The following is a 13252-nucleotide window of genomic DNA, read 5'->3' as shown; positions in this document are numbered from 1 at the left end:
TATTAACGTTTGTGCGTGATAATTGTACAAAATTACAATATTAAGTCAATCTATTTTGAAAGCAACATTTATTTTACCATTGGAATATCTTGTTTAAAATAGAATGAAAACCATGTTGTCATTTTGAAAAAGTAACCGAGGCTAAAACCGTAAAGACATTGTATTTCTTCTGGGTGGGTTTATAAGTATTGCATACATTTCAATAAAGTTTTTTACCATTTTGGTCAACAAAGTTATATGTCACAAAAATTATATCATAAGAAAATACTCTTGAACGGGAATCTAATGATATGTTTTTTAAAATATAACTATTTGTTTTATTGATAAAAGTGATGGTCAAAGTTTTTATTGAAATGCATGTGAGACTTGTAAACATGGTTGAAGGGGGTAACATATAATCAAAACTGCATACATTATTTAAGCATAACATGATACTATTAATTTTTGGAACAAAATAACTGAATAATCCAGAGCAAATGTCCACGTGCTCGTGACATTCCAGGGCGTCCAACCACTAAAAAAACAATGTATTTGCATCAACACACATCCAGAAGACGTGTGATTATCAACTAATTCCATTGCACGGTCATGGAAATCATTTCCATTTCTCTCACGAGCTCCGTTCCGATCACATGTACACATACCGGCACTCATCGTAACCTGCAAATAAAATAATATAAAATCCAAGTTAATAAAGTATCCAATAAAAACATGTCCGAATTTCAAAAGCACGACCCAAATTCAAAGGCGAGACAGATAATCCTTCTTCCTATTTGAATGGGCCATAGTGTAAAGCCTCGCATTTTTTCGAGAATCTAAAGCCTTGCATTTAAGTTTGATAAATAGTCCTGGCCCAGTAAGTATTATACCCGTCAAAAAGAAAAATCGCAGGTCACGGTAGCCTGAAGCAACGTTTCCAGATCGTGACTTACTGGGGTCTTTGGTGATGAGCATGGCGGAGCCGGCGAAGTCGCAGGTGCCGCCGGCGGCCTTGTTGCGCTGCCAGTAGCTGTTGAAGGCGAAGGAAGCATGCGCCATCAGCGTGTCTGGCAGGTAGCACGGCCCGCCGGGCGCCGCCATGCCGCAGTCGGCGCCCGACCCGCACGCGTAGTCCATCGCCGCCTGCACGTCCACGCTCTCCACCGTCGGGTTCGCCACACACCACAGCCCCTGCGGCGCACCGATGGCTGCCGGGCCTCCCGCCCGGGGAGCACCAGCCGGTGGGGCCACGCGGTGGCTCGCCGGTGCGTTGGCTGGTGGGGTGGGGTTGCCGACCGGTGCCGTGGACGGTGGCAGCACACCGGCTGGAGGGGGCATCGACGGCGCCGCCGGCGAGGTGGGGTTGGCAGGGGGAGGGTACGCGCAATACGGCGGCGATGGCTGGATGTCGTGTGCGGGGGTTGGAGGCCCGGCTCCTCCTACCAAGTCTTGGTATGGTGGCAATGCCGGCGAGTTGACAAGGTTGCGCCATTCTCTTGTTCTTGAGGCGCCATTCGCCCAATCTGTTTCACATCCATGCAAACAAAAGTCAAACGGCAGACAATGGAGTATATACAAGATCACAAGGGTAGGAACTTCAAGATGACAAAGTAAATAATGTATGTGCACGTGTAGTGAAAGTCTTTTACGTAGGGATGCTCCCTGCAATTACCATGTTGAATGGACACGAGGAGAGCTACGAGGACCAGGTGGTCCTTCTTGATCATCATTAGCTCCACGGTTTGTGATCAAGACATGAGGCAAATTGCATTTATGCATGATGCGTGGGAATGAGATTGTTGTAGTGCTAGAAAGGAATATGGGGAGTACGTAGTGCCCAAGTCTCAAGTGGGCAGATAAAGGGGAGGCAGCAGCAAGAATTCACCAGATGGATGCTAGCTAGTCTCTTTTCATAAAGTTGCATGGACTGATATGTTAATTAAACCTAAGAGCCTTCCCAGTTAAGTTTCAGTAAACATAAAAATAAAATAGAAGTTTAGAGATGTCTTGACTTCCTGAATCCAGAAACTAAAGCATTTGAATTTGTAGTCATGGGAACATAGCAATTTGTAGCCATGACTAATTATGGATTCTTTGGATATTTGACGGAAATTTGCTGAAATTCGAAGAGACGGAAGTTTCATGCAATGCCATGCATAAGGAGTTTTGATTCATTTTCTTTGACCCCAGGTATCCATAAAATGATATAATGGATTAAAATGCTACAAATATTCTATGAAAACATTTCAACTCAAGGGTCATGCATGTTTGCTTCTTTTCTCTAGCTGCAGTTTGGGCATCATGTGCTTGCTTGGCCAGAGAGAAATGCAGGGAACAAAATGGAAAGAAAATAAAGGGCAGAACAGCAGGTGTATTTTTTTAGTGTTTTTCTTCCGTTGCTTTGGTTCCACTCAAGGCCTCAAGCCTGCTACTCCATTTTGTTTGATTTGTCATGTATGAATGCATCCATATTATACTACTAGTAAGTAGCTAGGGCTAGAGAAAAGCCGTGTCTTGTCAATCATAGCGAGCTGACAACACCACGAGATGGGAAATTTAGCTCAGACATTACTCCCTCCATTCCACAATGTAGTGCTTCCTCTATCCTCGTGCTTCAACTTTAATCGTAAATTTAACTATCAAGACCGATTGCGGCGGGAGCAAAAGTTATATTGGTGAATTCATATTCGAAAGAAGTTTTTAATTATGTAACTTTTTCTCCCGCCGCAGTCGGTCTCGTTCGTTAAATTTATGGTCAAAGTTCGACCTCGGGAAGCGCGGGCGCACTGTATGTATGTGTCATGTTTGCATCATGTAATACTTTGTGGAGATCTTTTATAGTACATTACTTTTGCAAAAGAGCTTGACTGGATTAACTAGTTACCGTGTGCGGTATATACTGCTCTGCATCATACTTGTGTATGACACTCTGATAAGTTTTCGAAGTTGCGTAAGTTTTCGAAATTGCTTTACGAGTGCGGTGTTTGCGCCCTACCTGTGCACGACACCCTGATCCTTTGTTGGTTGTTGAACTGGCGGTTTGATCCCAGGGTGTTCAAGTAGCGTCGGATTGTACAAAGATCGTCGGACATGAACCACTGGTTATAAGTTTATATGTAACTAAAAAACATACTATTGTAGTACACAACTATACTATTGTAGTCCACCGTCGAGTCGGTTTTCAGTAAAATTATTGCAAAGGATGACAGTAGTGGACACATGCCCTTTTTTAAAAAAAAAGAAGGGGGGGGGGGGTTGCAGAGAAATAATCTGCCATAATTTTATATTATTCCAGTCATTAGTATGAAAAGAGTCAAAAATAAAACCCTCAAATCAGTTGGCAATTCTAACCGCCCATGATAATACTCTTATTGTAGTATGTTTCTTTACGACAACCGACTGTAGCCTATCATTGGGCGGTTTTTAGACTCCAACCCACTAGGATAACTAGATGATGCCCCCAGCGTTGCTGCGGGAATCTGGATAAAACATACCCATAAATAGATACTAGCTAGAAAACTAAAACTATTGCCAAAGAAAATTTAAGAATGCTCTTGGAATATATTTTGAAAACAATAAAATATATGAAGCATGTGATAAAATGTTGTATAAAAAAGAGATCTATTGGATTAAAGTCAAACGGGGTGCTATTTTTCACAAAAACATGTAACATGTGTAGGTACTATATTAGTATTAGTACAAGTGTACTAAAGAATTTCTAGAATCCCTTAGATGGAGTTTGGGGTGGTAAAGTATGTCTTTGTCGATGATGTCGATGTGCTTGAGGACTTGTCTGTTTTTTCGTCATATTTCACACCTAAGTGCATGGACCTATAGACCACTAAATTTGTACTTGTTTACTACAACCTTGGAGGGATTTCTGAGAAGCCGTATTAATCAGCAAAATGTACCATGAACAACGTAACAATGCAATGGAATGGAATACAAAGTAATTTAATATCGACTGATGCAATGTGCGTTCTGATGGAATGGAATGCAATCTATGTTGGTGCTACCTGTGCTCTTTCTTCATGCAAATGCAATTTTTAAAATATTTGAACATACAACTAATATTTAAATTAACAACCAGTTTTGTACCCGAGTCTGATATGGACCACAATATTGTAGTCAGTTTCATTAGTACAATCTACTGAGGCAATATGATATTCTAGTCGGTTTTTGATTTTGAACCAGCTCATGACTTATAATAATCTTGTTGGTTTCTCCGTTGTGACCGTATGAGATTAGTGTTTCTCAAGCCGGTTTCATAATCATCTAGGGGCAAATGAGTATTAGGCCCAGTTCTTTTGGCCGATTCTTTCATAATCTTGAGAATCGACCCTCCACCCAGCTTCTCCTATAATCTTGAACCCATATTGTTTTTACAATCCTAGCTAGTTAAGATGTGAACAACTAGAATTGTAAAAAAAAATATGGATACAAGATTCTGGGAGAAGCTGGGTGAAAGGTCGATTCTCAAGATTCTGGGAGAATCTACCAAAAGAACTGGGCCTTAGAGCAATTCTAGCCGAGTTATCATATGAGCAACATCCATACCGCACATGAAGGACCCTTCATATGGATATGAATACTGCCGAGGCAAAGCACAAACACAAAATCGCCATAAAAGTGCTCCTTGATTTCCTTACATGGGGGACCCGTTTACAAGTGGCAGCAACAAGGAAGAGCGAAGAGCAGGGACTGAGTGGCGGCCAGCTTAGGGCGATGAGTGTGGTGGCGAGAGCGATGAGGCGATGGGGTTTTTATATACCCGCGAAGGGGCGCACTCCGACGGGAAATGGGGGCTAATTTGCCGTGTGCGGGTGAGAAACGAGTGCGAAACAAGGCAGTAGCAATTAATTCCCCCTCTTGGCGGTGAAAATGCGGTTACTGCATGGTAGGTGAGGAAGCGGCAGCCATACAAATAATTGCACCATCGACCAGGTTGCGCACGTAACGAAGAGGGCTAAACTTCCCTCCCGCGCTAGCCGTTATCGATGAAGGCCTCTTCACATCAACAGCCCCTGCGAATCAAAATATGGAGGCTCGCGCGCTCGGTAGGGACAACGCTTCATGACTCATGGCGATTTGATAGCATATGACGACTTTGCTAGCCTAGAATGTCATTTTGGGACAAAATCATCATATCAATAGTTATTATGACAATCAATGAAAATATGAAATACGACAACTCTGTTGAGATACTTGACGATACAAAACAGATCGCCCAAGTCGCTCTCGCGGACGGCCCGCACCTCCTCCCTGCCCCCCCCTCCCCTAGCCTCCCTCGAAGGTGCCGTCGGGCGCAGCCCAGCCGGCGTCGGCGACCGCGGGGCCCCCTCTCCCTCCTCCCTTGGTGGCTACGACGTGGGACGTGGCGAGCGGGCGGGGAGCGCGGCGCTCCTGCCGGGGGTTGCCGCGGCGTCTCAGATGGTCGGGGTTGGACGCAGCGGTACATGGACGCGGCGGCGGTGTCTTCATGGCAAAGGTGGCGGGGCGTGCCGACGGGGCGTGATGGGCGGCTGGTGCCGGTTCCGTCAGCTTTGGCGCCTGGAGTCGCAAGCTGTAGGCAGCGAGGGCCGGTGTCCTCTGCTGCGGCGGCGACGACGTCGGTGTGGTGAAGGCAGCGGTGTGGTGGCGGTCCTTGTGCTCTTGTCGCATCACGGCAACGATCTGCATGATCTGGCCGTTGACATGTTCCGGAACTACTGCTGGAGATCTTGCCCAAGGATATCTAGATCGGATAGTATCCGGTCGTGCGCGTCCATATCAGCTTGCGTGGCTCCATGAGGGCGCAATGCGAAGCTCTGTTGTTTGCTGGCACGATCAGACATGTCGGCATCTCGTTTTCCATGGCACAGACGGCGGTAGAGAAAGTCTTGATGCATAAGATCGGAGGATCAGTAAGGCTAGGGGGCCTTGAAGGCGATGGAGTTAGCCAGGTGTTTGATAACTTTTCATAGCAGCAGTGTAAGTGGGGGCGGCAACACAGGAAGATTTCATTTTCGGTGTTGCTCCTCGGGTGTCGAGTCATAAATTTCAGGGTGAAAACCTAAGGTCTGGCCTTCATTGATTTTCCATGAAAATTGCCTTGTTGAAGGTACTGTTTGGAGAACTCGGTCTTCCTCCAGGGTGAAAACCTATGATCCTGGATCGGGCGACAATGGCGCTTGTACATTGTTTCTTTTTTGAAGGCGTCGCTTTCGGAAACCTTTTATGTTCTTTGGGTGCTGTCTTTGGTGGCGGTTTGTGTGCTGCTGCTGAGAGGAGTTGATCACCGTGACGAGGCCATTTTATTCCCTTCCCTTTTTCTTTTCTTTTCGGGTTGTGTGCATTCTGGAGATCTTTGTGACTTCTTATTGGTGTAGAGACTGGATGTAATTAATATCTTTGTGATATTAATATATATTTTTTTTAAAAGAAAAATATAACAGCTTTGTTAGAGGTCCTTTTAGCTTCAATTCATTCGATGTCAGAAGCCAGGATTTGCCACAAAACCATCTATAAAACCATGTTCCATATTTTCTCTGTTTCATAATGTAGTGCGCTCACGCATCCCGGGATTCAAATTTAACCGTAAATATAATCAACGAGACCGAATGCGGCGGGAGTAAAAATTATATCACTAAATTCATATCAAAAATACGAATTCAATGATATAACTTTTGCTCCACCGCAATCGGTCCGTTGGTTAAATTTACGTTCAAAATTAAATCTCAGAAAACGCGAACGCGCTACATCGTAGAATGGAGAGAGTACCAGTGGAAGGAGGTAAATTAAAGTCCCATTTCTTTATATACTTGTTATATTTTTGCTATCCGACACATGAGCGTGTAGTCAACCATCCAATCTGCTCTTAAGTCCTATCGCCATGCATTGCAGTATTAGCAGAGAATATATGCCCGAGTGACCAAAGTTCATCACTTTGCGCACACGCAGCTATCTGTTGTCCATCCACACATATTTTCTCCTTAGAAAAATAGCAAGTCTAGCTAGGGCTGGGGTTTTTTGTCTTGGTGTGGCAGGTGAGGCTGTACTAGCGCATTGATTTTCTTGGCCAAGGCAGAGAGAAAGATGAGGTGAGAATCCGGCAGCACCCAACCACGAGAGCTTTCTCCGTGGGCGTTGCAGGCCGATCCGGTACCTTGGTGTACTGCACTGAACTCATGTGCATTCCCCATATAAGATTCCTCCGTTCTACTGTAGGTTGCCAAATACTCCTATAGTTCCACTGTACATGCGCATCCTCCTCCAACCACTTGTAAGTTTTTGCAGAGATACATATATGATTAATTAAAAGGGGTTAGGAAGAAAAATCGTAATAGAAAAACATTTTCTAGTTACAAATAAACTGAAAAATCACATACCGTTATTTTTTGTAAAAAAATATGCTCATTTGTGTGGTACTCATAAGGAGTGCAGATTTATAGACCCACATATTATTTGTTTGTGTAGCCCATAAATTGACATATTCTTCATAAAAATTTACAGGCACCTATTGAAATAATATATGTGTTTGTCCAAGGAGCCTAGGTTTGTTTTCTGATGTTAATTTATCATAGATGGACCCAAATGTATATAGTTGATGTCCTAGGTTTTTTATTAGTAGAAAATTTGTTGCGTTACAACATATAGATTTCTGGATGTTCCTTGTCAATTTAGACGCCCTTTGTCCTTTTTTTTCTTCTACACATTTTTTTGAAGAATAATTCATTGCACATTACAAGAGAGAGGGGAATAACTCAAAACCATGAGTTCTTTTTCTTATTATGAACTAACTCAAATGTTTTCCTAGAATATAAGAAATATGAGACCATAAATAGAGAGAAATTAGAGTTCTAACATTGGTAGCGCTTGCAAGCTTATTGCCAGTCACTCTATATAATTATACTTTTTAATAGTACATTTTATTGCTTGAAGGAAAATACACAAGAATGGGATTTCATGTCCATTGGAAGTTTACATTGAACAATTTTTGGGAAGATATTTTACATGAAATTGGAGAATAGGATTATACAGAAGTGTTATTTCGATGCAGCAGCTGGATATTGGTTAGCTAGGAGATCGAGAAAAATGTTTCCTAAATCAACTAAAACATGAGATCTGAAAAAATATGAAGGATTCTCCTAAAATATGTAGTCAATGGACGAATTATGTAGGAAATTTAAACACCAGTCCTACATTTATTAAAAGAATCCAGTATAAAATTTCCACATAGTACTTCAATACCATTGGTCTCCTAGTAAAATCATATATCTTCCAAACAGATAATGTAATCCAGGATTAGACAGAGGTGTTATTTCGATGCTGCAGCTGGATTTTGGTTAGCTAGGAGATCGAGAAAAATGTTTTCTAAATCAACTAAAACATGATATCTGAGCAAATTAATATGAAGTCAATGGACGAATTATGTAGGAAATTTAAAACCAAACTTACACTTTAAAAAGAATCCAGCATAAAATTTCCACATAGTACTTCAATATCACTGATCTCCTAGTAAAATCGTATATCTTCCAAATAGATCATGTAATCTTTTATATATACATTTTTGCTTTATTAGTATTCGGTGGAGGTTTGCATTTCCAACAATTGGTGGTATAAGGTTGCCACATGTTTGCTAGAGATTGGTTGCATACCAATTTTTGTTGCCAATCTCACAAAAGGTTTCCAAATGTTGGCAATTTTTGATTTTGCCAAATGTTGGCTTGCCAAATATCTGAAGTAGATTCAACAATAAAGCAAAGCTAGAAAAATCTGCTTGTCATGAGCAATCACACACTTTTTTATATGCCTCCATGGCTCCATGTGATCATGAAACGACGTAAGTTACTTCACTTCAGAACACATGTTTCACTTTCATCAGAACCGATGCTAAGAACAGAACAACAAAGATACTACCGATTCAAAACCTGTCTAGTAAATTAAACAATATGCATACGTACTTGCATAGCAATTCTCAACAACAAATTATTAAATACCACACTTACTACTAAATTCAAGCCTGAAATGTCTCATGAGTACTACTAGTACTAAAGATATCAAATTTGATGCATCAGAAATTAAGAGCAGGGTGTAGCAACTAGTGCAATTAAGCAGTCACACAATCTAACCATGCATCCCATGCAAAGCCACCGGCGTCGTGGCGTCCAGAAGGCCGATGGCCGGCGTCGCCAGGCGTGGCTCGTACGCGAGGACCCGGAACCCCGCGCCTCCGCCGTTGACCACTGCGGCCATGCCGTGCCCGACGTATGGGCATGGTGGCGCCCACCGCCACTCGTCGCGGCGCGAGTCGAACACGAGCACGGTCGTCGGCACCGGCACGGCTGCCAGCCCGCCGCGGGGCGCTAGCGCGACGAAGTCGCCGTGCGCTGCGTACTCGAACCCGCGGCCGCCCTCCGCCGCCGCGAACTGCGCGTGCACGTCCTGCGGCATCCGCGCCACCTCGCTCCACGCGCCGCCGCCGCCGCCGGAGCCTCCTCTGCCGCGCAGTGTCCAGACGCGCACGCTCCGCGGCACGCTGAGACGGCTCTTCTCCACGGACGCGACGAGCCCCACCCTTGCGGTGCCCGAGCCCTCCCTGCCGCCGCCGAGCTCGACCAGCGCCGGCGACTGCAGGAACCGCCTCATCGGCGGCTGCACCTTGCTCCAGACGTTCGCCGCCACGTCGAACACGAGAACCGCGAACGGCGACGAGCTCATGCAGTAGAACCTTCAAAGGACACAGATCAACCGCCCATAATCAGAAATTTGCACGTCCATTCTTGGATCGTATGGGGAAAAAAATTATGTACATGAACCTCTTTCCATTTATGCGTATGTGTGAGGGACAGAGAGTGAGAGTACCTTCCGGAGGCGAAGGCCATGCCGGCGCGAGGATCGAGGGAGGACAGGCGTGGCAGGAGGGAGCTGGGGGCCCAGAAGCCGGAGGACGGGACGGAGGCGGCGTCGGCGACGAAGGTGTCGACGGAGATGTTCTTGACGGCGAAAGGGGACACGAGGTCGTCGCCAGCCACGACGGCGATGATGGACGTCGACCCCGCGGCCAGGCCGACGGTGGGGGAGAGGCGCTGCGTGGGGCCGAGCGGCAGCGCGGCGAGGAGGCGCGTGATGGGGTTGGCGAGGAGCAGCGTCTTGTGGCCGGACGCGTCGGAGAGGAACGCCAGCAGGCCAGCGGACGCGGGAGCCGGCGAGAACCCCGCGGCGGGACCTGGGATCGGGAGCGGGAGGAGGAACCAGGAGGGTCCCTGCGGCTGGGAGGTGGGATCGAGGAGGAGGAGGTGGCCGGCGGAGGGGACGGCGAAGGCGAAGAAGGGGAGGTGCGGGGAGTGGAGGAGGTGAGAGTGGAGGAACGGGGAGGAGAAGAGGAGGTGGTAGAAGCGGCGGCAGACGGCGCGGGCGCGGAGGAAGGACGGCGTCGGGAGGCACGCCAGCACGCGGTCCAGCAGCGGCTGCGGCAGGCGGCGCCACACGCGCGGGTCCATCTCCACCGCCTCCGCCGCAGAGGAGGGGCGGCGGCCAGGCCCAGACGGCAGCGACAGGTGGTGGTGAGGCAGTAGGTTCATCGTGAGCGGAGAGCTGGAGAGTGGCAGGGAGCTGGCCCGGAAGTGCGTGGAGTGAGAGTGAGTGAACTGAGCTGCAGGAGTGAAGTGGGGGAACCGGGGAGGAGAAGAGGGCACAAGAAATACTCCACTTGCACTGAGGAGCCTAGCTAGCTGATAGGTTGAGTTAATGAACCATGTACACTGGTCTCCCCTAATTTTTTTTTTGAACAATGGTCTCTCCTATTGTCCTAAAAACATTGATCTCTTCTGCATTTGATCTTGATGAAGAAAAACTTATAAATGTTCGTTTTGGCAGTTCTAAGTTTGCCTTAGGGTTTTCCTTTCCGCGTTTGCTATTTATCAGTTGCCTAAGCTCAGAGGCCAAAGAGGGGTCGACGCGGCTGGGTATGATGTGGTTAGTTGCGGCATCGTGTCCGGAGGCGAGGACGAGTGTTGACCGGCGTAGGTGGGTGGGTGGTGGCGGCCTTCGTTTCCGCTGCCCCTCGAATTAGATAGCCGCCGAGCATGAGACAGGGTTGCGACGTCGGCGACTAGGGCTTGGAATGACCTAGCCGGAGGCGAGGTAGGGGCACGATGTTGGGATGCAACTAGAGTAAATTGTTTATGAGCAGGAAGAGGAACCGTGCACATCGGGTGGTTGAAGAAGAAGGTCAATCGTCATATTTCAATCAAGAACTGAGGAAAGAATCGACTAGAACAAGTATTTCACACAATTGAGGCGGAGATGGTCTTTTCTTTTCACGCTTGCCGGGATCGAACAATTTCCAATGAGAATGTTTCTTTTCAAATTGTATGATGTCTTAATTCGAACAATTCCCTAGGCATTATATCTTAAACTATATGATGTGCATTAAATATTTATTTAGATATATATAGCTCCTCTAATGGATTATTGTTGTATCTAAAAGGAACTTTCATTCAATATGTTTGTGATAGAAAATTTATGAATTGTTCTGATTTTGATGCTAAGAGCTATATCTGGATTAAGATACGGTAACTCTACCTTTCCTCATTAAAAAGGATGCCTTTTGTAGAAAAAAAAGAGGATGCCAGACCAGGTTTTTGCTTATGTGTCCTTATTAAGATATAGTCCAAGGTGAAACACCAGAACAACCCTTATGGATGCTGCACATAATTTTTATATGGTCCATAGAAGTCTAATATTTTGTATCCAAGTGGCTACATAGAAAAAGTTTGATATGGCTCCAATGCTTCAAAATTCATCAGAAACTCTCTTGTTACTCCCAAATACTCTGAATCCGAGGAACTATATTTATTTTGTTCCAAATACTCCCAAGTGGCTACATAGTAGTTTTTTTGGAGGTTGGATTTTGGATCTGTGGATCTTCCGCAACATTTGCTTTGATAGTTTCTCTCCAGGACGCTTGTCTGGCAAAACCGTGGAATTGATGACTTCCCTTTCATAATCAATAATGACAGGCTGGCTCCGCGATGGAGAGGCAACAACAGCGGCACACCATCAGCCCGTTCAGGACGAGGAAGATGATCGCCCCCAAGGACTTTGATGTATCTTCTTTGTTTCCTCGGGCCCAAGGGATAACCTTATTTTGCATCATTGCTCTTTTCACGGATTAAGAGAGAGCACATACGGTTTCTTGCATCTTCTTAGAGCATCTCCAATAGATTTGATGTTTACACGAGATCTTGCTGGGGAGAGGTGTACCCGAAGGTTGATGCAACCAATCAAACACCATATGTAATCGGACAACTTAATTCGAGGTAAATGCACTTAATCAAACACATCCACAGAACACATGAATGGTTCACGTAGCACTTTCCTCAAATCTCTTTATTTTCTTAAAAAGAAATGGACCACTTATCCCTTAGTCGTCCGAAAATAAAAAATTACTTCAGTCAATAAAAATTAAAATCCAACATTCCACGTTGCATCTTCTTCGTCCGTTTGTTACTGTTCACCCTCCTCCTCTATATGCGTTCACGTCTCTCGTTCCCTCGCTACATACCACCGGCCGATCTGCCTGCCTCCGCCACTCGCAGCCGGCGGCGCTCGCCCCCATCTTCAGCCTTGGTGGAATTGACTGACGCAAGCAAAATTTTCAGGTATTAATAATCAAACACGTAAAATAGAGTTTGTGGAGTTAAACTCCACCTAGCCCTTCACAAAACCTTGAATGCCTCAAATATTTGAGAAGTTGTCCCCGCCGACTCAAATTTGAGAAGCTTGACAAAATTGACGCCTCAAAATGTGAGCAGCCGCGCCGCCCCCGCTCCCACGTCCCTGCCCATTAATTGCCATGCCATTGCCTATCGTCACCTCCCAGGCTCCTGCAACAATCGTCACCTTTGGCTGCCGACGCACACGCCACATGGTGTTCGACAAAATGACCAATTTTTTTCAGTACGATGTTTGTACAATGGTGTGAAATATATATTAAATTGATTTTGTATGCAAAAGAATGTGTAAGTTATCCAAAAATAAAGAATTACGGAGTTAAATTTTAGGAAATGACCCACACGTTGTACTCCTCAAATTTGAGGAGTTAGGTTTTGAAAGGTCGTTTGAGCCTTTGAGGAGTTAAATTTAAGACCTACAAATGCTCTTTATTTACAAAGAGGTGCAGGAGAAAATTTCCCTAGGATCCGGCCATTCGCTCCAACCTAGAGCCATGCATCTCGTTGCTTGGTGAGAGGAATTTTGTTGCTTCCGTGGAGGACAACCACACTAGTAC

General features: G+C 45.4%; 1 protein-coding gene across 1 annotated transcript; it reads right to left on the bottom strand.

The window, feature by feature from the left end:
- Positions 1-411: 411 nt before the first annotated feature.
- LOC119334577 (glucan endo-1,3-beta-glucosidase 12-like) lies at positions 412-1755 on the bottom strand. Its single transcript, XM_037607117.1, has 3 exons — positions 1652-1755; positions 933-1502; positions 412-660 (listed from the first exon to the last, which is right to left on the bottom strand). The coding sequence occupies exons 1-3, from the start codon at positions 1707-1709 to the stop codon at positions 629-631; spliced, it is 660 nt and encodes a 219-aa protein (XP_037463014.1). The 5' UTR covers positions 1710-1755; the 3' UTR covers positions 412-628.
- Positions 1756-13252: the final 11497 nt, after the last annotated feature.

Source organism: Triticum dicoccoides, chromosome 7A, assembly GCF_002162155.2.
Source record: "Triticum dicoccoides isolate Atlit2015 ecotype Zavitan chromosome 7A, WEW_v2.0, whole genome shotgun sequence".
Taxonomy (NCBI): Eukaryota; Viridiplantae; Streptophyta; class Magnoliopsida; order Poales; family Poaceae; genus Triticum; species Triticum dicoccoides.
This window is presented reverse-complemented; position numbering and strand designations above follow the sequence as displayed.

Excerpts from the sequence above, each read along its gene's own strand:
- LOC119334577 (XM_037607117.1), bottom strand. The coding sequence starts at position 1,709 with ATGATGATCAAGAAGGACCACCTGGTCCTCGTAGCTCTCCTCGTGTCC. Across the intron at positions 1,503-1,651 it reads CCTCGTGTCCATTCAACATG|ATTGGGCGAATGGCGCCTCA; the intron begins GTAATTGCAGGG and ends GATGTGAAACAG. Across the intron at positions 661-932 it reads GCTCATCACCAAAGACCCCA|GTTACGATGAGTGCCGGTAT; the intron begins GTAAGTCACGAT and ends TTTTATTTGCAG.